Source organism: Daktulosphaira vitifoliae, unplaced genomic scaffold, assembly GCF_025091365.1.
Source record: "Daktulosphaira vitifoliae isolate Bord-2020 unplaced genomic scaffold, ASM2509136v1 Scaffold_4, whole genome shotgun sequence".
Lineage (NCBI taxonomy): Eukaryota > Metazoa > Arthropoda > Insecta > Hemiptera > Phylloxeridae > Daktulosphaira > Daktulosphaira vitifoliae.
In genome coordinates this window covers 24,495,341-24,521,111 of record NW_026099575.1, presented here as the reverse complement: position 1 = coordinate 24,521,111, position 25,771 = coordinate 24,495,341, and the positions used below count along the sequence as shown (strand labels likewise).

At 29.6% G+C, this 25,771-nt stretch overlaps 2 protein-coding genes across 4 annotated transcripts in view; one reads left to right on the top strand and one right to left on the bottom strand.

Annotated features, from left to right (window-relative positions):
- Positions 1 to 8: 8 nt before the first annotated feature.
- On the top strand, positions 9 to 2,164 carry LOC126903487 (sentrin-specific protease 1-like). Its single transcript, XM_050681662.1, has 5 exons — positions 9 to 96; positions 356 to 505; positions 634 to 766; positions 862 to 966; positions 1,239 to 2,164. Exons 2-5 carry the CDS (start codon positions 359 to 361, stop codon positions 1,823 to 1,825), a joined length of 972 nt encoding a protein of 323 aa, XP_050537619.1. The 5' UTR covers positions 9 to 96; positions 356 to 358; the 3' UTR covers positions 1,826 to 2,164.
- A 9,483-nt stretch (positions 2,165 to 11,647) lies between these two features.
- LOC126905923 (triple functional domain protein) overlaps positions 11,648 to 25,771 on the bottom strand; it is a 69,370-nt gene continuing 55,246 nt past the window's right edge. For 2 of the 3 annotated variants that reach the window (XM_050686072.1, XM_050686073.1), the window contains exons 27-35: positions 17,380 to 17,449; positions 15,975 to 16,086; positions 15,760 to 15,912; positions 15,598 to 15,678; positions 14,632 to 14,906; positions 14,095 to 14,251; positions 13,216 to 13,443; positions 12,904 to 13,101; positions 11,648 to 12,845 (exon numbers count right to left, since the gene is read on the bottom strand). In XM_050686072.1, the coding sequence (XP_050542029.1) occupies positions 12,585 to 12,845; positions 12,904 to 13,101; positions 13,216 to 13,443; positions 14,095 to 14,251; positions 14,632 to 14,906; positions 15,598 to 15,678; positions 15,760 to 15,912; positions 15,975 to 16,086; positions 17,380 to 17,449 (1,535 nt within the window). In that variant the 3' untranslated portion in view covers positions 11,648 to 12,584. The remainder of the gene's footprint in view (positions 12,846 to 12,903; positions 13,102 to 13,215; positions 13,444 to 14,094; positions 14,252 to 14,631; positions 14,907 to 15,597; positions 15,679 to 15,759; positions 15,913 to 15,974; positions 16,087 to 17,379; positions 17,450 to 25,771) is intronic. The other variant, XM_050686074.1, reaches the window with a different exon arrangement.

Genomic DNA, 25,771 nt, shown 5'->3' with positions numbered 1-25,771 from the left:
AATAAAAATATTTATCCTATAAAAAATTCCATTATTCCAAAAAAACGCACGTATCGAAAAACGAATAAAAATGATAAAATTATTCCAGAAAAATTGGTAACTATAATTATATTAATATATTTATTCGATTTAGATATGTTATTGTTATATGTTGGTTATTGTTATGTTTTGTCTGATTCAAAAATATAAAATAAACTATCAATCCCTTTAATATAAATGCAGTAACATAATGTTTAATATTATTCTGCTATTTTTTCTATTAGATTTTTATGGGAAATTCAATTATTATCGAAGATAATAATATAATATTAAGTATAGTTTATTTGTTTATTTAAATATCTCTTTGGTTACCTAGAATATGATGCAGCAAAGAGAATTCGGAACACTTTTTCAGAATGAAAAATCTGAAAAATATAAAAATGAAATTTTAAATTCAACAGAAAAAAAAAATATAGCAATTTCAAAAGACAATCCGCTATTAATATCAGCTGATTTGTTAGAAAAGGTATATTTTATTATGCTTTATTTCAATAAAAAGATTTTAGGGTATACCCTAAACCATTTTTTGGACTTAAAGAAAATTTCTTAAATAAATTTATCATATAATTAAATATATTTTTATGATCCGTTAAGAGTTTTCATAAGCAAAATTTGGAACGCAAAAAATCCGAAATAAAAAAACAACTTTTTGAGATATCTTCTAATACTACTGCTCGACCAAATTTAAAAAGAAATTCATCCGAAGAAGATGAAAAAGTCATAAAAAGTATACAACTTTTAAAATATAATTCATTTTTAAAAAATATGAAGTTTTGATTTTTGAAACAAATATGTAATATTTTTAAACATAAATTATTTTAGAGCCAAAAGTTAGTTCTAATCCTTTGACCTTAAATACGCCGAATGACGTAAATTTACTTGCTCTGTCCACTATTGAAGTAATAAAAGTACCAGAGAAAGAAAAAGGTAATTAGTTATTTAATCTATTTATTTTATGTAAAATTAAATAAAAAAAGATTATTTATTAAACATAATTAATTATAATAATACGAGTTAAATTAATATAACTTCTGCAGAGGCGTGTAATTAAGGGGGTCCATGGACGTTTTAAACAAAAGTAATTATACGTGTTTAATTTCATATTCCAAAACCTTAAATAAACCTAAATAATAGTAAACTGTTCAACAAAGTCTTTTATTAATTTTATGAAAAATGTTTAAATATGGTTACACTTGCAGAAGTAATGCAAGATCAGAACACAAAATCTCTTGATCAGTATAATGCACCTTCATTTAAATCGCCCACATCATGGTATACTTCAGACACAATTAATGAGTACATTAAAATGATAGTAAAACGGTCAGAAGGTGAAGTTTATGCAGTTGTCACTGATTTTATTGTAGCGTATCTTCGAGGAGGTTATCCAGCTGTAAGAAGATGGATAAAAAAAGATATTCACACAATAAAATTACTTTTTGTGCCCATGAATGTATATGGGAGTCATTGGATATTGACAGTGGTTAATATACCTGAAAAGACTGTGACATCATATGATAGTCTTAAGTCGTATAAGGGTCCTTATCCAATGGTATTAAAAAATTTCTTAATTGAATGGGAGATGGACAAAAAAGGAAAAGCTTCTACATGGACATTACAAATAGGCGAGACATCTCGCCAAACCAATGGACATGATTGTGGGCCATTTACTGTTGAGCTGGCAGAAAAAATGTCTCGAGGAGATACAACACCAATAAATGCAAATTTTATGCCTTTTATAAGATTAAGACACAAAAATGAAATTATTGCTGGCGAGCTATTCAATTAATATTTTTATGAATGAAATTTTATTTTTGTATTTTATATCAATTTTCTTAATATTCACTATAAATTGAAATTTTTATTTGTATACCACCAAACATTTTTTTACTTTTTCTATGTTCAATTGTTGTTTTATTATTTTATTTTAATCTTATTTTTCTTTGTAACATTTCATTTAAGAAATTCAAATTTAATATAAATTTATCTTAACTGAAATAATTTAATGTTCTTGTTATGTGAATATACAAATATTATAATATACAGTTATGGATACAATTAAGTTAAAAAGTCAGCCAATTATAAATTTTTAAATTAACAAGCGTATCTACTATCTTAACAACTTAATTTTAATTTTACTAAATGACGATTCATAAAGAATTTCATAACTTTTGTTTATTTTTTAAATACTATTTTAATTATAAAAAATTCTTTTCTGTATTTTTTATGAATGCGGTATATTGAATAGGGGTAACTAAACTTATTTGTTTATAATTCTCTAAACTGATAAACAATAAAATTAATTTAAAAATGAACTACAAGTTCAGAATATTTCCGTTGTTATTATAATTTTGCTTCGGGTATTTTTGTTATCTAAATGACCCAATGAAATTCAAATAATTTCTAGAAATCTCTGATAAAATTTAGATAAATACGTGTCGTTGAATCCTATCAAATTATCTTCAATTTTGTTATTTGTTTAAAATACCATTTATTTTATAGTAAATAAATATAGTATATTATAAAAAAAGTTAATACCAAGTTATTAGGCATTTTTTTTAAGTCGGGGGTTGTCCAGACATGGAGGACACCCCCCCAAAATACGCCACAGATTGGAGACATTTATGGCCAACGGTAATTATTAAATGATTTAACAGTATAAATAATTGAATTAATTTTGTTATTTTATTGTATTTATAGATGCTATTATTGTTTAATACATGGTCACTATACAGAGGAATGTATTCAATTAGATATTGATTCTTTAAATTTTTACTGTCCTTACATCTAAGGTACTAATACAATCTGCTTGGTTATTCTATTTATTCAGTTATTATTCAAATTTAATATTGTACAGATTTTTTTTACAGTATTTTTTTGTCAATTACTACGTATAATTGCGTATACAGCGTGTTCAGTAAGTCAGGAAACGGGTTTCTATTGTTCTCATTGTTACAAACAATGAGAACAATAGAAACCCGTTTTCTGACTTACTGAACATCCTGTATAATAATAATAAGTGTTAATAGATCTGATAATAATTTAAGAACTTTATAAAATATACTTTGTATAGCATAAATATATAATATTATTCAATATACAAACCACCATTTTTGTGTACAAAACAAAATGTAGGCCTCATCCTCAGTAAATATTTCATATCTATCTTAACCATTGTATCGGTAAAATGAACATTATACAATTGATAATGTTCATCAATTCCGTCGGTTTTATATAATTTACAAATTAAAAAACCCAGTACAGAAGGTTCGCGACAACGTGGCATAGTTGGGTCAAGTATAATGATATCTGACAGTGATTAAACTCATTATCATGAAAAACGCTTCGATGCAAATCTTTAGATAGTGTTTAATTTTAAAAAATTGATGGATTATTCCAAAAGCTACATGAACTGCTAGATCCTTATTTATATACTGATTACAAGAAGTTTTATGATTTATAAATGTAATATATAAATAAATAAATATCTATATATATTTATAATATATAAAGGGAAATGGTGTTATTTAAAAAAAAAGTTTGTTGAATGAAAAAGGGATATAAATTTTATTTCTCATAAAAAAATTGAATTGATTCATACTTTTTTCAAAAAATTATAGCATCTCAAAGTTAAAAATATAAAATATAAAATCGAAAATTTTAACATAAAAATAGCATACGGTAGCCATTATCACCGTAAAGACATAATAAAGTCTAGAATTTTTTTTTTTTTCATAATAAATTATATTACATAAGATTTATTTTAATGTATACAGAGTGGCCCACCACTCACTGACAACTTAAATAACTTTTGATCCAGTTAATATTTTTAGCTGATTTTTTTTTTAAATAATAGTTATACGTTAGGTCTATAGCTATATCTCAATAATTAATTTTTTTACATTTTATTAAAAATATTAATTATTTTTAAATTTTAAATAAAATGTAAAAAAAAAATCTAAGATAGCTATTTTGTAGAGTAGAATTTAAGAAAAATTTTAGTAAAAAAATATCTTATTAATATTCAGTAGTAAATATTCTGTAGCGTTTTGAAGTTTGTGAAAATTTGAATTTTCATGTACTATTTTACGGTATTAAACATTGAAATACGTATTGAGAAAAGGACAGAAGAAAACGCTATCTTTTCAATATACTTTTGAATGAGAGTGATAAGTAATAATTGCCTTATCTAATTTCTTATCATGGTATTAATGCCAAGTTTGTAATGTATACACATTATCATCATATGTATACACAGTAATCATGAAAAGATAGCGTTTTCTTCTGTCCTTTTCTCAATACGTATTTCAATGTTTAATACCGTAAAATAGTACATGAAAATTCAAATTTTCACAAACTTCAAAACGCTACAGAATATTTACTACTGAATATTAATAAGATATTTTTTTACTAAAATTTTTCTTAAATTCTACTCTACAAAATAGCTATCTTAGATTTTTTTTTTACATTTTATTTAAAATTTAAAAATAATTAATATTTTTAATAAAATGTAAAAAAATTAATTATTGAGATATAGCTATAGACCTAACGTATAACTATTATTTAAAAAAAAAATCAGCTAAAAATATTAACTGGATCAAAAGTTATTTAAGTTGTCAGTGAGTGGTGGGCCACCCTGTATATAAATGTATCAGTATTTCCGGAACACTTTAAAAAGTTAAGTTAAAAATGTTAATTTTTTGAGAAAAATTTGTCATTTTTAATCCCCCTCTGTGGGTGAGTAAAGAGTCAAATTTATATATCAATTAATGTAATCTATCAAATAATAGATAAAGACATTATGCATTTATAAATAAGAAATTACATTGATATAATCAATATTGAAAAAGTTATGGCAGTTTTAAGTAAAAATAAATTTGAAAATTAGTAATTTTTAAATTTATAATTTTTTTGAAGATTTTCCCCATTTACGAGGAACGAGGGAAATTTTTTCAATTTTTGAGTGTAATGTCTTCGACTAGATACGATTTGTGATCTTTTGACGTATCGTTGAAAGAAATTTTACTATTTTATTATTTTAAAAGAAAAGTTACTATTTTGAATTATTTCTTGTGGGCAAGTAAAGGGTTAAATTTTCAAAAATATTTTTCAAATAAAAGGGAATTTTACTTAAGGTTTAAATATAAAAAAAATAATTATTTTAATTTGTGCATTTTTCAATAAGTTATGGCAATTTTTAGGAAAAAAGTGAAAAAAATGTCGAAATTTACCGATTTTGTAAAACTAGGGAAAATTTTTCAATTTTTGAAAGTAATATCTTAACTTAATACGATTTGTGATCTTTTGACGTATCGTTGAGAAAAATCGGTCCAGTGAGAGCTGAGAAAAAGTAATGACAGACACAAAAAAAATAAATAAACACATCATGGTAAAATTCTCAGATTGGCATTGAATAGATTTTATTTGCCATTGAATTATTCTATTATAGCAACCGATAACGACGAATGTACACTTACAGTTAATTATAAAGATAAATTACCCAATATACTAATACTTTACCGTGTGGACGACGCTGCCCGTCGTCCAAAACCGGACATAAGATCGCGGCTGAACCCAACCCGCGTGCACATGATTACTGCTAATAATAATTAGCTGCATTATAAAGCCGGTTCCCACTACTCGTGTATTTGCCGAACATTCGCTATTTGGCTTTATTTGTCAAGCAGTGTGGGAACGGTGTACTTGTCGTGTGTTCAGCGTTCGTTCATCGGCATTCGTTATTCGTCATCTTCCCGGCGGTTGTCGGTAATAGTTGTGTACTTGTACGAGTAGACGAATATTCAGTACTCGTACTGTGTTCGGCATATAGACGAGTAATGGACACCCGCCGGGTTAATATACGTTTCTGCGTATTGCTCGGACGGACGCTGTTGGTCGTCCCAACACTGCTCGAGTGTCTATGTGCACTCTGAGGGAAACAACTTTGTTGTTCGCACACGACAAGTGTATTATAACTACATTACTATTTAAAAATTTGCATTTTTAATAAAAACGTAGAATTAAGAATATACGATTAATTTTCTTGTTTTAATTAATTTTAGTAGGGCGTCCCACCGTCCAAGTCACGAGCCGCCCCACTGCCAATATCTATGACTTTATATATTGTTTTCTAGAACAAGATAATCTTCGTAAAATTCCAAAGGGACGTGGCTACCTACAAACTAAGTCTCGTGTTTATCCAAATATTTTTGAAAGTTTTAATGTGATAAACTATTCGTTTCTCATTCGGTTAATTATCTATTATTACATTACATTTAATAAAAATTTAATACATCACTGTCGTATAAAATATTTACACTTAAATAAAAATTACAATTAAGACATGGATGATAATTACATAAAAATTATATTCAAAACGACTATAACAAATACAAGCACGCCGTTGCGAGATACGCCGTTACTTCACTACAATAATTATTATTGAGAGATTTAGAGAGCGTGTCAGCATTTTCTGATAAATATTATAAGTTTTGANAACACTGCTCGAGTGTCTATGTGCACTCTGAGGGAAACAACTTTGTTGTCTCTTTGTTTATTCACAATTTTCTCATTATTACACTGAAACTTATCTGAGTTTCATAGTCCATTATTGTTACTTTTACAAAAAAAAAAAAATGTCTCTGTCATTTATAAATCTATTGGAAATGTTAATAATAACTGTTCATATGTAATGCATTATTGAAATGAAGGTAAGTAGAAACCCGTGCGATAAATTTTTTCGTTATACTAGTCTGCGTTATGANATCTGACCCTTTACCTGCCCACGGGGGGGATTTAAAATGACAACTTTTTCAAAAAAAATTAACTTTTTTCACTTAAATTTTTAAAACGTTCCGGAAAGTCTGACACTTTTATCTATATCTTAAATTAAAGCTAACATAATGTACTATTTTATTATATATATAGGGACCCCCCACAAGCTTTTCATGGTAAACAAATTATGGAAAATGATACAAGGGCCCAAAATTGTTGGCCCCTCCAATAAACATTTTCTGGCTACGTGCCTGTATGACATTATACAAGTCCGCACGGTCAGGCTGCCTAGTAAACTTCATAATAATTTTTAAAATATATAAAAATATATAATTCATATAATATAGTGAAATATATAAATTTTTTTTTATTAAGTCACAATCTTTCCACAATGATAATTAACAAACTACTTTAAATTAAAAATCGTATTACACGTTTGATGATGTAATACATTTTAAATGTATTTATTTTCTGTGGTATAAATATTATTAACTGCAATAAAAAATCGAAGATGATTTACCCTCAGTTTTTCACTCAATTCAACACTGGTGATGTTACTTTACTAAAACTACACTACTGTGAAAAAACTTTAGTTAATTAATAAAACCCTACAAAAAATGAAATATTAAGAGAACGTGAGGTAATGGGCTTAATAAAAGAAAGTATATAACCCGAAAAATGCCATAATAGACTACGTATTTGTTATGCGCTACATTACACGTTTAGTTAAAATTTAACTTGAAATGTGTAAATAAATAAAATCAATTTTTTTATATTATGTAAAAGGTTACATGATATACTTACTTTTTTTAGAATTATATATATTTTTATTTTAAAAAATAGCTGTAACTTAAGCTTATGTAACCTTTTATTAAGCCTACTAACCATTTTTATATTACAGAAAATAAATAAATTTAAAATTTATTACGTCATAGTTATTGATGTAATATTATTAACCGTTTATTCACTGAGAAATTCTGATTTTAAACAACAAATCATGATTGAAAAGTTGTATTTAAGTTAATGATAAATATGTTTACATTAATAATACAGACAATTTTCCAGAAAACAAACAAGTGGTTTCATTGGTTGTATCAATAAACTTAAAAGGGGTTTTTAAGTATGAAAAACTTATCTGATAATCCGATTGTGAAATTACTGTTTTGTTTTAAAATATTTACTATCAAATAATAAACGTTTTTCTAAAAAAATTTAAAGCTTTGTCAAAAATGTTATATCAGATCTAAATTTTTATTATTAATTAAAAACAAATATGTTAACTAGTAAGCATTAATACTTACTTAAACAACTCATTTTTATTCACAAGAAGTAACCTTTCAAAATATTCATGATAATTCTCGAGGTTTATTTTTTTATTTAGGTCAACTTATTATAGAAAAATATAATTTTTAAAGTTATACAGACTTTTGGCAATTTTTCTTTGTTGAAAAAACGATGTAAGTATTATGCGATACAATTATGTTAACTCATTAAGTCTAGATAAGTCTATAAAATTATTATACTAAATTTAATTAACGATATGATGTGTAATACGAGCCAAGTATTAATTTAAAATGTTTTTATGTAATCAAAAGCGTGTTAACCTTGTTGCAACTACAGACAGCATCCACGGAAAAAATGAGCGATTAATATAGTGACATCTCTAAAAAAAAATAATTGGAAATTTTTTCGTGTACTATTAATGAGTGCAAATGGAGCATTAAATGCTAAACTTAATAAATTAAATCTACCTTTCTTATATTATATTTTTAGACCTTATATATAGATCTACTAGGGATAGAAGAAGGCAAAAATCACTTGTTGTAGGTAGTATTGACTCTTTTTACAGCTCTGTATGTAACGAGTTAAAGAAACTATCATTGGTGGCACTATGAGCAAAATTCTAACATATTTATCATTTTTAGAAGCACTGGTTTAAATTTCATTTAGATATCATTATAGATATGCATTGTTAAAGTGTTAACAAAAATAAATATAGGAAAATATCAACCAAATATCATTGGCGAAGTTAAATTTATTACTTAATTAAAGACACTTGCATTTTGATAATACTCTGTTACCGTCAAGTCGCATTATTTTTAGATAACGTGTGTGTATATTTCTCAGAATTGTATTATTGTGTTGATATGAATAATTCATTTTAGCACTAAAACTAGTTGTTTAACTCAATTTTTAAGATGGATTAAAGAAAAAAATGTTCTTTGAGTACTGTATTTTATTTAAGAAATCAATTGTTATTTTGAATATTTACAATTAAAGAGATTGAAATATTTATTTCTATTTGTTTTATATTATTTATTTTATTTAATTAATTTTATTCAAGACATATTTATAACCAACTTTATTTTATTCTAAAACATTAATTAATAATTTAACAACCATCAAAAAACATGATAATATAATTGTTACATGTGATAATATGGTATATTAATAACAATAACAATAACGGTGTATATAACACTATTAAAAAAAAAAGAATTTTAATCGTATCACACGTCAAAGAGGATGTAACAAATTTAGTGTGGGCTCTATTATTTTATTATGAAATTATATGAACCTCCAATAGTCTGAAATAATTTTCGTTAATCCTGCAGTACTGTGGTACTGAGATTTGCAAAAATATAGACATTTTATTGTATTTTTAATCTACTTTTAATCATATTTTTTAAAGACAATATATTTTTATATAAATTAATGAAAAGTGAAATTTACGCTATGGCTTGAAACACACTTAGTTTAGTTTTCGGCACAGCGTTTATGGTGCTGTATAAATTACATTAAATGGCTTAGTCATATACAATTTGTTAGGATGTAAATATACATTCGATCATCAGGTGCGTAATGACAAAGGTCTAGGACATTTCGCCACCAGACTCTTGATATATAAATTTATTATTAACCCCTTTTCGAAAAATTATAATTATTTTAGCCTAATCCTTCATTGCACAAGTCCTTAAAATCCAGTATAATAAAAAATTAATTATTTATATGTCAAATTTCGGACTTTATTTTGTGTTCACGGTGAAAACAGACATAAAAGTTAATAAAAAAAATACGATTTTTGTAAAAAAAATTCTTTTTTATATTCCTAACATTATATAATTTGAACATAGTGTATCTAATATATAACGTTCTTAAGACTGTTACAAAAATAGTTATAACAAGTAGACTATGTGTTTTCTTATTCTTTAATTTTAATTTTAATAAGAAATGCGCAATTTTTTATGATATAAATTCGTAAATTAGAGCAATAAATCATTTTAACAAATATTATTTATAGATATGTTTAGTAAAATTTATCCTTGTTTTACTATGTGTTTCTTTTTTTCTTCTGTCTGTTACCACTTTTCCTTAGCTCTCATCGAACAGATTTCTTTCACCGATACGTTAAAAGATCACAAATCATATCTAGTCGAAGACATTACCCTCAAAAATTGAAAAAATTTCTCTCGTTCTCCGTAAATGGGGGAAACCTCCAAAAAAATTAGAAATTTAAAAATCGCTAATTTTCGAAATTTTTTATTCTTAAAACTGTCATTACTTTTTCAAAAATGAACAAATTATATTAATTTTTTTTTTATAGATGCTTGATGTCTTTACCTATCATTTAGTATATTTTTTTTATAAATTTAACCCTTTACCTGCCCACAGGGATGGATTTAAAATGACAACATTTTCACAAAAAATTAACTTTTTCAACTTAACTTTTGAAAGTGTTCCGGAAAGTCTGACACTTATATATATATATATCTTAAATTAAAGCTAATGTAATGTACTTTATTATGAAAAAAAAAAATTTCGGACTTTATGTTGTTTTCACGGTGAAAATGGCTACCAAATGCTATTTTTATGTGAAAATTCTCGATTTTATTTTTTACATTTTTAACTTTATAATGCTATAAATTATTGAAAAGTGTATGGATCAACACAATATTTTTATGAGAAATAATCTTTTTTTCATTCGACATACTTTTTGTTAATCAGGATATTAATAAGGAAAGAGCAGATCATGTAGCTTTTAGAATAATCCACCAATTTTTTAAAATTAAACACTATCTAAAGATTTGCATCGAAGCGTTTTTTTTTTATAGTGATTTTAATCACTGTCAGATATCATTATACTTGATCCATCTATGCCACGTCACCACTGTGCCGCGAACTTCCTGTGCTGGTTTTTTTTAATTATTATTACTCACACATTTTTTTATAAAACTTAAATTAAGATTAGATAGAAGAATCAATATATCGCATTAGATATTCGTCACAAATTAATCCAGAGTACAAAAGGAACTAAAAAAATAATGAAAAAACATTGCCGTAAATAATATCTCTAGTACATCTAAAAACCGAATTAAAACATTACGAGATATAACGTTTAAAATTTAAAAGTGGACCCTGTTATTGGTGCATCATATTATATTATTATTGGTCTACCATTTTTATATTTTATGCTTTGTTTGGGGTTTGTGTCAATTGCCTCGACAACATTGAAATGAGACGCTTATTTTACTATCGCTAAGTATTTTTTTTTTAATTTATCTGAACAGTTGAAGAGTTCAATGCCAATATTCAGTTATCTCTATATTCTGAAATTAACAAGGATAGAGAAAGATGTATTACCTATAATTATAGTACTAAACTCTATATATTATGCATTTCATTTGTACTATTTTTATCCGTGAATAGAAATGCTTAGTCATCACACTAAACTGACAAAAAAATAAATCTTGAATTTGAATCACGAATAACAAAATAATCTGTTAATATGGCACTGAACCCTTTAATTATAAAGTAAAAATTAAAAAGACATAAAGAATTAAAAAAAAAACAACAATTAATTTTTTATTATATTGTTCTTCAATACATATAAATGTATGCAAGTATATATATATATATATATATATATTATATACACATATTATATTAGCTTACAATCAACAGATGTGCATCAAATTTTGGCAAAATAAAATGTAAAAAAAAATACATATATATATATGAATTACACAACCTTAGTTTATGTAGAGTTTAGGTATTAATACTTATTGTACTCTAATCACTCAAATATATTTATCGTTTACATTAATTGTATAGATGGTTGATGCTTTAGTGATTTTCATACTATAAAATTCTTATGGACATTATTATTATAAGTTGAACCTGTGGTTATAAATAATTTATATATGTAAAAATTCTATTTCTAGCATAACATACAAATATAGATGACAAGTAACATTCTGAGTATCATCTACAAATATATTTAATACAATGTTTATATATTTTTATAAATATAAGTTTACATACAATAGTTATAATAATAATCGCAAAACTGCACAGGATTATAAATATTAAATAATAATAAAAAAATTATAAAATATTAATTAGTCTAAATAAAAATTTGACTAGACACTTTAAAAAATAATTATAATCATATTTTGAGTTCAGATTCTTACGCTCAAACGTAATTGTTACCTAATTTGAGAATTCAAAAAGAAACATTATCTAAAAATAAAAAATAAATAAGTAAGAAATTTCTAAGAGGTTTTTGTTCATAATCTCTAAAATTAATTATTTGCAGTAATTGAATGTTATTATCGTAAAAAGGAAAACAATTCTGATAATATACTATATGATGTTTATACAACATAGATTAAGTCAAACATTAATAATAATAGGAATGTTGTCATGATATTTTTCAAACTGCATGTAAGTATAGTCAGACTTAAAAAATTATGTCATTCATTTGACAGAATACACTAACTGGTCTCCTTTGTCAATTCTTTTTGGTATGCAATTGGTGATTGTATAGCTTTTAGGAAATCTCGTTGAGTTTGTAATATTTGCCGTAAGTTTTGTAGCCACTCTGATCGTGACTCCAAGTTATGTGCATGGCAAATATACCATAAAGGTGGTTTTCTTGGGTCTGTAGATTTAATGACAAATGCACCTTCGGATGATTCATCTGAAGAATTACTGCTAGATGACCCATGTCTTTCTTCCAGGTTCATTTTGTTCACCTGAAAAATAGAGGTTTTGTAATAATAATGACATTTTTTTTTTCAAACTCCAACATACCTGTATATGTGCCTTATAAACATAAACTGGACTGGTGAATTGAGTTTTCTTGCCTACTTCTTCACTAAAAATTATGCTTTGTTCAAATAAGAATACATGAAGGTCTTTAGCGACAGACCTACTGCTATTGGAACTTGGACCTTCAGTGCAAGTTAATAGTCCATGAAGTAAAAGTTTACCTTGGGCTGTTATTTTTCCCTATATATATTAAAAAAAAAGAACGAAATATTGTACTTTTGCAGTTTAATAAAATTTACAATTAACAGTTAATTGTAAATTGTTATAATTACTATAACAATATATTATACATACATCAAATCCTTGTAACCTTCCAACATCCATCATATCATTAGCTGCTTTAGGTACCACTTTCATGACATGCATAGCTTGTTGTAGAGCTTCCATTTCTTCTGCGAGCCTAGCTCGTTCAGTATACTTAAACATATCTCGTAAAAGCAATTGATATTTCATAATTCTCTGTACAGGTTTTATTAAAATGTCACAAAGTTGTAATTTGTGACCTAGGAACTGTCTTATTTCCTATAGGTAAAAAAAATATGGAACTATTATTAAAAGTTTTTCATATAATAAGAGTTATTAAACAATTATAAGCTATTACAATATTTTGATAAGTTTTTAGTAAAAGTACACTAAAAATAATCATTATAACTCTATTTCAAATGTGAATACAAAAATAACACTTTTTTTACTTTGTATTTTGGTCTTTAGATTTGATTTCTTCACTATGAGTTATTTGGAATAATGCCAAGAAGTTTGGCAAAATAATTTAACAGATTATTCTAGACTAGAGCATTAAGTTTAAATTACATTGCTTTATGTATCTTCAACTAATGATTTTAAATAGTGAAAGCCCTTTATAGACATTTAATTTATTTTTATAAAGAATATATATTTATTATATTATAAGCACAAAAGTATCATTAGTGTAAGTTGGAAACAACTAGAAAAATATTAGTTATATTCTATTCAACAACTAGTATTTAATATTGTGTAATTAATGTGTTCATTTTTTTTTTTAACTAAATTTATACTTTATATCCTTTTTTGTTAGATAACTATTTAGTTATAAATTATTTATTTACAAAATTATACTGAATTACTGTTAAAATATAATATGGTCAATTGCATATTTTTTAATAAAACAAATTATTAATTGTTAATGAAATATACCTCGAAGTAGTAATCATATTCTGATACGAGGTACTCAGAAACTGGTTTATTCTGGCAATAAACAACATACATTAACAACTTGCGCTCATATTTTTTGAATAGCTTTCCAAGTTCATGAGGTTGTGCGAGACATCTTTCAACTGCCGCCAAAAAGACACTAAAAATAAACATTTCAAATTTTAATCAAATATTTTACATTTTATATAACAAATAAATGTGCTAAGATATGGCATACAATAACTTTTGTTCAAATTATCATGTTGATCATTTTTTTTTTTAATAATTATTACATTTTTAGGGTTGGAATAGATCAGACTTATAATTAAGTTATTTTTAATGGATCGAATTGAGTCAACATTTTTTGGCTTGCAAGGTTCCAGTACACAAGTACAGGCTGCATCTATCTTCGCTAGATACCCTCCTACTTATGTAATAAAATGCTTGTAAAAAAATTTGCAACAAAATGATAATTGGATAAAAAATTATTGGATTTTTCATATCTTTGTGACTCAGCCTGTATATATATATTATACATACTCTCTATGCCATTCATAAATTAGTTCTATATTTCCAAAGATCATTTTATCCTTTCCAGACTTTAAATCTTCGGGAACTGGTATATCGCAGCCAGCAGCCGCGGGATCTCTCATCACAGCCATGTAGCCTTCAACAACAAGGGATAAATCACGGACATAATCCCTTTCAGTCTCAACAAGCTCTCTCATCACATATTCTCGTTTGTGCAATGCTTCATCATACTCGTTTTCATTTTTTAACCTCGATTCACCCATTGTCTTGTCATTATGTTGTTCCTGAAAAAACAATATGACAATATGAGTTAAAATAAACAAAAAATGTAATAATAGTAATGATGACAATCGGAATTAAATAAAATAATTTATTTAAATTGCAATCGATATTAGGAATTTTTTAGAACATTATAAAATTAAGATCATGTTTGATCCAAAACAGATCAAAATTATTGCTCCAAAAGTTATAATTTTATTTAAAATTTTTTATCATATTTTTTTACATGAATGTTTCAAAATCATTTAAGCTAACTGTACACTAAGAAAAATTCTATAATAATCAAAATTGTTAGATTTATTGAATAAAATGGATTTTTTTTTTTTTTAATAAAGTTTCAAATTCTGATCAAATCAATTATCTAAAGTAAAAATATCAATTAAACCCAACACGAAAAAAAGCACTCCCAAAAACAGCTGTAACAGTTTGGCAGTAATAATGAAAATATCATTTTCGAAATATGTAATCACTGTTTTTGAAGTACTTTTTACGATGTTCAGTTTATTTAATTAATATTTTTTATTTTTAATTAATAAGCGGCAAGTAATCAATAATAATGTTTTGTTTTAACTTAATTATTTTTTAACATAAAACAAAAATTAGTATAGAAAATGTTTTAAAGCCATGCACACAACTAAAACACACGAACGAAATGTCTAAAAAAAAAAAATCACACAAGTCACACTCAAAATTCACCATTCTCTCTTTGACGATTTGCTCGATTTCAGCCAAATCAGCCGTAGACGAAGTCGATACTTCTGCCGATAGCCCCGACGTCTACAGTAGATAAATACACCACATTTCATATTTTATAATAATACTTTTAAAATAAATGTATAAAAACCATTAAAAACTCACTCTTTGGGAGGCTACGCTGACTGTGTCAGCATTAACGAGTATGGACTCAGAAATGGGTTTCATGGGTGGAGGTAGTTCTAAATCGTCATCTGGTTCGTCGCCATTTTGTTCGTCCTCAACAGGCAATGATTTTGTCACTTCTGTTACTGGCGACTAGAAAATTATAAAATTGCAATTAGTACCATTCAAATGCAAAATCGATAAATAAAATAAACCTTATATTTCTTGTCCGAACTCTTTTTGTTGGTTGAAGACGATTGAACGTGGTTCTTGTCCACTTTGTTGCCTGTACTGAATTTTCTTAAAGGCGTAGGGATCCACATTCTCCTAAATAATTTGACAAAAATGATGTTAAATACAGAAAAAATTGACTAAACGGCAGTAGTAATTGATTAAAGTCACAACAACTAGAGGCCTCATATGGGTATAGTGGAGCGTATTACCATCTTTATGGTAATCGCCTAGAGGTTAACAAATCTCTAACCCTATAAGGAAACACGGACAACAAAGTGGCGCTTGTTTTTTTGTTACAGAACATGGTGGGGTAGACACAGCGCAGCCATCATCGAAAAAATTATCTTAAGGTAACACGACTAAGCACGCGATTATTCAACAAAAAACACTACGTACAAAAATTATGACATAATGGGTTCTAACAAAAAAATTATTGTCGAACCATTTTTCAAAAAACAAATGGGTTCCTAAGGGACATGTAAATGTACAAAACAATAATACAAGAGATGTTTTGAGTATCAAGATGATAATTAAAATGTTTATATTTACCAATGATGTATTAATATAAATCAATATTAAATGTTGGTCTGGCTCCGAAAATTCTATAAAATTTTGTATATTTTATTACGGTTTTTTAATGTGGGTTTTGTTATCTAAAACACAATAAGCAAAACGATTTTTTCTGTAAGACCAGAGCGAGTTGGGCGGTCGCGTTCTCCTCTAACATCGTTTTTATACTAACATCATTGGAACAAACCGGAAAAACTTTTCGAATAATAAAAGTATAATATTTTGTTATACACAGTACAAAAACAGAACTATTACTATTATTATTATTAGATATTAGTTTTATGGGCGATAATTTTTTTTCTCAAGAACAATAACAACAATTTAATGTGATAACTTAATAAAACAAAATTCCGATAAATATTACTAACTGAATTTTACTTTGATAGTTGAACAATTAATATTTACATATAAAATAATTATTCAATAATAAATATTGTGCAAACCAAAATAAAAATAACTAAACCAAACGCGTTGAAAAAAACTCTCCATTTTATGAGTTTTATATCTTAACACAATCGTTAAAATAATATATACGCTAGTCGTAATCGTGACTAATTGAATTTACGTGCTATTTATGATTATTTTAAACATGAAAACAATTTAGAGAGGTCTATGTCAAAGAATAAAAGGAAATACACATTGACTAAGCTATTTCATTATTAATCAATATAAATATTTAGATGGTAGCCAGTATTTGATAAAAAATCGACATAAATCTCTTTTTTTCAACTATAGACATGAAATGTCTAAAACGTTTGATAATATATCTGACATAGTAATAATATTAACTATTTAAAACAATCGGTTAACACTTACCCACTGAAACCTCTTCTCTTCGTCACAGGTGAATTATTACAAATGGTATTTTCGCATTCTCCAATAGCTTCTGAAATCATATTGTTAACGTGTAAGTATCTCCAGCTCTCAGAACGCATCATTTTTAGTTATATTTTAATAGAAATACATCATGAAATAAGTAAATATTATTGTTAAACTTTGGCAAAAACAAGTAGCGTGACAGGTAAGCAGATTTGTTTAAAATTTAATATAAAAGTAGTGCTACGGAGAGCAAACGAACAAACAATGTTGGTACATATCAATAATATGTTTTCATTGATTCTGGTTATAATCTAAACAGGACATTTCTTATCGAGAATTGTTTTCATTTGTGGATGGCCAGGCGCTAACAATGAGTCATATGATAAAGGTGGAAGATATTCTGAAAAAATAATATTATTTTTCAAATTATACCTTACTGTGCTAGAAACAAATGTAATCCATCCATTTGACGCGTGTTGGACTTATAACACATTTGAAAGTGGTCTAAGGTAACGAGTGAACTATTCTCCAGATATATTAGTGTAATACACTAAACTGGACGGTGGGTGGATTTCGTTTTTTAATATAACAACGTCATTGCTCTATGCGTGCCTAACCCGAATACGCTTGCACGTAATAACATTTTGATTATTAATCACTTACTCGAACAAAACAAAAAATATAAATTCCAAGTAGCTTTAATTAAACAAAAATATGGAAATAAATCAATGCACGCGAGTAAATGGCATTTAACAATTACATTAGCGAACGAGGTCAGCGCAGAATTTTGTGGAAAAACGATTGGCAAAAAGAGAATGGTGTGAGGTGGGGGCAGCAGACGTTATTGCGGAGATAAGTTCAAGTTATTAAAGTGCAATGGAGCACGACATAGCTAATTATCGCCTAGGCCATCGAAACTAGCGTTTGATTAGAATAAAAAAAACAATTTTTCACTCAAACACTGCCTGTCGGACGACATTTGTATAGAATACCTTGAGAGTAGTAATTGTAGTGTCCCCGATTAAGAAGATTGTCATCCTCATAGGTATTCCATTTATTTATTTCAAAATAAATGTCATGCGGAGGAGATCATGTTAGTTATATTTATCAACGACAATTTTAAGAAACCGCTCACGGTAGTTTCTTTATAAAGGCATCCGTAAATTTAGCCGCTAAGCGCATAAATAATAATTTATGATATCAATATAATTTAGTGTTGATTGTAATCATCGTTATGTTGATCTAAAAGCGAATACTAGGGCATTATCAACACTGATACGGGCTCGCACAGTACATTTTATACTCTGGCGGCAGTGTTTATCGTATGTATAAAAAATGTAAACTGACAATTCTCGTTTAATCGAGACAGCCAAAAGTGCCGCATAATAATAACACGCAAAACATCTTAAGTGTTCGAGGGAAGTGCGGCGGTGACAGTGTCAAAAATAACACATGCCGGCAGCCCGCGTCTCTCTCTCTCTGTCGTTCCCCTATCATATCCACGTCAATAAAGTCCGTTATGTCATTACAACGACGGTATATAATGTATGCAGCTGACCTAAGGGATACTTTCCGGTGAAGTCAACAAACGGCTAATCGCCGTTCAACAACGTCGACATTGATTTAGATGAGTCGGCCGTCAAAATCAATTGAAAACTCGTGAATGTACAAAATTCGGTCGTTGAAAATCGGTACAGAATAATGAAAAAACTATGAACGCTAATAATTGTTTAAATCTTAAACAAGGTTGAGTCGACTATAAAAATCCACACTGCAAGTTGGAAAATGCGAAAAACGAGGTTATGTAAATTAAAAAACGTGAATATCACAACAAACGGACAGTGTCACACAAATATTGACTGTTTTATCGAGAAAAAGTGATAGTGTGCGATGACAGTAGTCTTCTGGCGATTCTTCGCCGGCGCACTAGGGTAACAATATGGTCTAAGTCCAATGCCATGTCGTAAAACCCAAGGACTTGATGATTGATGTGCTGTAGGGTATTCTAATGCGAACGACAAACAAAATGTAATAACGTTGTGCACACAAAATCGAAGCATTTCTTCAACGTATAGAGCACATATATTTACATTGTGGTGGGATACGATAGAGGCGCCACGGGACTCTGTGGGCTAAGAATTAATCCGTTGGGCGGTCCCGTCCTAGCTCAACAATAGTAATAACATTATGTTGTTAATGAGTTCATAAAAAATGTTTTCGGTCGTTACGAAATCCTGGAAAAAGTCATTTCGTCCGAGTATAATAATTTCAGAGGTTACGGACAAATACAATAAGAGCGCGGCGACGACGTAATTGGTAATTGAACGTCATTTTTCAACATATACTTTTTATCATAACTATAACCACATTTTTATTACGCAGTCGCGTTTAATTCGCGTATGGACGGATTAAAAAAAAAAAGGTTCTGACCTAAATAAATTATAAAATTTTATTCTTGCTGGATTCTCAGGTTATCGCGATTATGGTAATTTAAAACGGATGAAATGTCTATTAAAATGTATAGCAGGCGGGGCATTTGAAAACGGATAACTTCAGTACATCCGCAGGACGTCGGAATACATTTATTACAGAGTTAAGTGGAAGTCGTTTAAGGGCTACGGGGACATTTTAGAAAGGAAAAAATCTATGAAAAATAACTAGCATTTTGAAACTAATTATACAGACCCGTTGACAACACTCTGATTCGGCACACATGCGACGTGAAATCTTACTTTTTTATCCAAGTGCTCTTTTTGTCCTGTCAACTTTTGAATGGCGCTTATTTATTCGCAATCGCAACTATGTGCGTACAAACCGTTTATATATTCATACGCGAGTATACAAGTGTAGGTCGAGAACTTCTATACGTTTCAGACACATTACTACAGCGGGAAGAGTATAAAAAATAAATAAAAATTCTTTGCCGACTGCCGCCGCCGCCGTACCGATCAATGAGAAATTGTCGGTCGCGGCGATAGTGACAAACGTAATTACGCCCGTTGGATAATTTAAAATCAATTTGCAGTTTCCCACGAACAACAAATACAAAGACAGGAGGAAGGGCCAAAATTGGAGAGGGTTGTTTTCACATTGTTGTCGTTGCTTTTCGCTCGTCTCGTGTTTCCAGAACACACAACTCCACTCCCTCAACCGTATCATAGCAATAAATGACAATAACTGTTGTCGCGGTCAAGAGGCAAAGTCCGAGAAGGGAAACCGATAAAAAAAGATTTCGACGATGAAACCCATACAAAAGATAATCAAACGTGACCTTTAAATGTGGAGCAGTCTGTGCGATTACAAATTCATTACATAAAACTTGCATTCATTAAATACTCCCGGCACGTCCAAAAAGTAATATATATTATGTATATTAATTGTACTTAAAAAGTGATGCGATGACGAGTACTGTGGTCCGAGCAAAATGCGTCAAAAAATGCCCAGACGATTTGCTGTTAAATCGACAGCAAAGAATTACAATGCAAAGAGATGAATTTCGATACCTAAGCAAGTTTTTACGAGTACACAATTGAGATATTTATTTTTTTTTTACATATGATGTGCCTAAGACAATAGGCTCTATTATTATTTAATACTATACACAATAGCTATTGAAATAACTCTTTGGATACTGGCGAATTCTCAAGATAAAGCTAAAGACTTTTTAAGAAAAAAATTCTAAAAAATAGATTAATACGATTTTCTATTGCACACATAATTTGATTTCTACGCGCTTTGAAATTTACAAATGTTATGACGCATAGCGTAATAACGTTAAACGCAGAAAAAACGCTTTTTACACGGGTCTAATCTTTAGGTGAAAAATAGGGGCTATTTTTTAAGCCACCCGCTGGTTTGTTTTTCAGTATCAGTGAAAACAATGCAAGTCAAATAATTGCTTATATTTAATTTATATTGAAACTCACGGGCATCGAGAAGAGGCAATCGGTCGTCGTAGGGCATTTCGCAGACAATAAAAAACGGTAGGAGAATGCGTACAGGTTAATGTAAAAAAATCGGAACCAACGAAATTCAATCGACACACTGTCACTAGCTGTCGGCTACTAAAATGTTGTTATTGCAATACAAGCAATGTGATAGTACACTGTGTACGCCGTAGCCGATCGTAATTGGTAACACGATGGGGAGGTCAACGAGGAGGGTGTCAAAAGTTGTGGTTGGCAAATTGTTGGCATCCGTTCGGCTGTGCGACATCCGAACAATATTGCGAGTCCTACGGCACAGATAAAAAGTGTTGCAAAACCCAATTCGTTCATTTAGTTAATTGATCTGGTATTACGCGCCGACGAACCGTTTAATCTAATAAATCTAAATGGTCCAAACAGTAACTAACTTGAGTATTTCAATGACCAATTTGATACAAGTGAAATTGGATTTTGTAACCGAGTTAAATCGAGATTATTAAAAAAGTTAAAAATTGTCACCATGCACAAACATGTTTAATTTACGTGTAACTTTTGCATTTGGCGACTTAATGGCGTCGTTTTTTTTTATAGGTGCTATAAAAACAAATGATGCCATCCATACGGCAGTTTCTTAGCATCGTCAAAGTTGTGCTCATTACCTGTGGTGCTAATAGAAGGAACGGCGGACCCGTTATGGTTATTACACGGGGTAACTTTAGTGGTAGTGGTGGTGGTGGTGGTGGAGGTGATCTCGGTTGTTTCTTCGGTGGTTTCTGAGGAAATAACGCGGCGATGGCTTTCGGAGTGTCTGCGGCGGGGGACGTCATCGGCGCGTTTAGATTTTTTATGCCGAAACGACCGAATTTTTCTGCTCCACCGACTCAGCCGACCGGATTCGTCCGATTCGCATCCAGCCGAGATCCCGTCAGCTCCGCCACAGCCGTTGTCGGTCGACGACGAGTCTGAAGAATCGTTACTGCTGCTGCTCGACCAAAATCCCATTGTGTCGTCGGCGAGGTGCTGCACACGTCGATAAACGACGATGGCGGCGGGGAAGCCGAAAGACGCGGAGACACTGAACGGAAGAGCGGTCGCAACGGCGCGAGAGATATAAACGTGTCGCACGTAACGATCGAGCGTGTCTGTCGAACGGTGGACGTCGTCGGACTGCGCACTTGGTCGGCTATCTTCTCGGTGGCGGCTTTCGAGTAACGCGTATACGGCAGAGCAATACGCACTGCGGAGTCTTGGTGGACGGCCAATACCGGCAGCGACGGCGGACACCCGTTTCGGGCACCGTCGTCTTCGTCCAAAGTACTCACACAAAGCGCACCTGTGTGGGACGGCGCGGACGGGACGCGGCGACAACGTCACGCCGCCGTCGACACACTTTCCGACCGTAAACACATGTTCGTTTATTTTTATTATTAGCGCAACAGATACATGTAAGCACATTATTTGTTTAATTATTATTTGTATATTTTTAACGCGGCTGTTAAAAAGATCGCTCAACGTATTCACACATCGACTGTAACGACAACGCCGCGTGTAGGACGTGCGGGCCGCCATCACGGCACACAGCGACATCGGAAAGCGATTGCTTTAATCACTTAAAAGGGATGTCAACGTGGGTTTTTCACGAATTATTAATACAAGACATTTTCCGAACAAAAAGCAGCAAAATAACACGCAATTAAAAAAACAGTTTCCTTTTACGCGCGTGCACTTTATTATGCGATCAGATCACTGACAGAACACGGTCCGCAATGCCGTTTTAATAGAATTCCTTTTACAGAATGTAACAAACATAACGTGTAATTATACCGACCAACTTTTTCACTCAATGACTTGGCAAACAATCTCCAACTCGACAACAATAAATCAGATTAACGTTATGAAAGGACTACGAGAATTTTTTTTGTTTTTCTTATCCGAAAATGCCCCTAAATTAAACTGCGTTTACGTCGATCAATAAAAACTGGAACACAGTTTTTCTATAAATATCAATTTCAATTTTATCTAAGACCTCTAAGGTAGTAAATTCAGCAGTAGTCGTTTTAAATCCATTAAAAACTAATCAGCCGGAATGTGTTTTCAATGATAAAAACAAACCAGTAAAGTAAGAAAACAATATTTTTACTTTTACAAAAANAAATCCATTAAAAACTAATCAGCCGGAATGTGTTTTCAATGATAAAAACAAACCAGTAAAGTAAGAAAACAATATTTTTACTTATAAAAAAAGAATATATATACATCTTATTTATTTGGAGTGCCAAAACGAAATTGTCTAACTTAATCCAACGTTACATTGGACACAATAATAATAAAAGATCATCGAAATTGAAGCAAACTACGCTCGTTAAAAATAGAACACGTCGAAGACAACTGGGAAAAAAATCCGTTAATTTTGAAAGTATAATAACAATAACGAATCGCTGTCAGACTTGATCCTCAATGTAAAGGTGTTTTTTTTATTGTTCTTAAGTAACAGAAAACGATAACTGGTAAACAACTCTATATATAGAATTAATTTACAATAACAGTTAATATAAAACGATTCTGTGCTGACAAGCGAATTGCATCACTGGACGAGTAGATTATCATTGTTGTAGGTCACATGCCGTTTAAGGAGTTCGTACGGCCAATAATCTTTAAGGTATTGTGCTTTTCGAAAATTTAATTAACTGACCGACCTGGAGATGTTTAGCTCTACTAAATTAAACCCCCTTCGTTGAAATGGACACGACCATAATTCATACAAGCCAAAAAGGTCAAATACAAAGTAACTGCTACAACTCGACGTTTATATTGTATATGAACGATTCACAAGAACGGGATGTGTTCAAAGTATTAACTTTGCTGGTAATTTATAACGACAGTTGTATTTGTCTAAAAATCGAACAACAACGTGATAACTATCAGTAATACTAGACACAAAAGGGATGCCGAGTAAGGGAGAAGTGTATTTATTAGGTTTGTGTAATACCAACACACGTTACACTTGCAAAGAGCTTCAGAGTCCGCGTCAAGGACGAGAGCGAACACTGTTATCGCCAGGTAATGTGGTTATGCCTTACACCTGTTTATCAATTTAATAATAAACCCAATACACCAAATACGAGTAATATGAACGAAAAACAATAACGTGACACATTAAATAATTTAAGTAAAAAAAAAAAAAGATTACAATTATCATTCGACACAAGATAATCTTAAAATGTATTTAACAATTACTTTAATTTGCTGAATTGAAAACGTTAGATAAATATTCTTCCAAGACACGATCTCAAATAATAATTTAAGTGGCATACCCAGAGGAATGCACTCTGAAAACAAATTAATTTTGACATTTCTGTTGTACAATAGCTTTTCCGATGCGCAAGTGTAAAACGCAACATTGATATTAGTAAAAAATGATATTTACGTTAAAAAAGCACCGATTGCGACGAGATGCATACGACGATCACATCTATCGAATTCAGATAGACTTTCACTAATACCAAAGGGCACAACGAATTATTGCTAATAGACATATTTATAGTGCAAAGACGAAAGTTGTCAATCTCAGTCAACGGAAATAGATTTGGCCGGGCGCCGAAATAGAATAACGATCGAGAATAGATAAAGTAAAATATTGATACAGCGACTGTTATGGATTATTAACAAAAAAATCAAAGAGACGTCTAGCCAAAAGCACTTGTTTTTTAATTGACGTATTTTTTTTTTTTAATTTTATGAATTTTTACAAATAGTTTTCAGTAGGTATGGGTTTCTATTGTTTTTAACGATTAACTTGATTTCTTACGTTTTGAACAATCACAACGTAAGTGACAAAATTTAGTTTAATGGACAGTCTTATTTTTTAACGTCAATTAATAATGAATTATGCACAAAGGATTTTTTCCAATTCAAATAGAGTGACCAGATGAAATTGTAAACAAGCCGGAAATGTTCTTTTCACATAGTACTCCTTTACAATTGTGATGCGTTTCGCATGGCCGACCCAATTCCTCTAACGATAATGTCAAAATATATTTGAATAGATAATTCGTTTAACTCGAGACCTCAGCTAATAGATTACCTAGTATTTTAACCTTAAGTTGTCACATTTTGCGCATATACATTTAAATTGTAAGATTTTTAATCGTTTCCGCATACATCTAATTGGTCGGTGTTCACTGGAGTCGATGTGACCTTCGGTAATTTGAGGGAGTAAAGAGGACACAATAGAAACAATGGCAAAATAACTCTTTGAATGGCGACTTTTTTTGTTAGATTATAATTGGCCATGTTTTTCTATATTGCGATTGGTACAAAGAAATTACAATGTGTTTACTTGAATTAATTTCCATTCGCGTGGGCCGAAGCAATTGTAATAAGAAAACTAATAGCAAAACCTTTTTTGTATTTACACTTTTACCAGTTTACGAGTTGGGATGTGCGAATATCAAAAATTGTCT

What these genes read in the sequence shown, in the direction of transcription:
- LOC126903487 (XM_050681662.1), top strand. Translation starts at nt 359, where the DNA reads ATGATGCAGCAAAGAGAATTCGGAACACTTTTTCAGAATGAAAAATCT. An exon ending in CAGCTGATTTGTTAGAAAAG is followed by an intron (nt 506 to 633) that starts GTATATTTTATT and finishes TGATCCGTTAAG; the next exon opens with AGTTTTCATAAGCAAAATTT. An exon ending in AGATGAAAAAGTCATAAAAA is followed by an intron (nt 767 to 861) that starts GTATACAACTTT and finishes AAATTATTTTAG; the next exon opens with AGCCAAAAGTTAGTTCTAAT.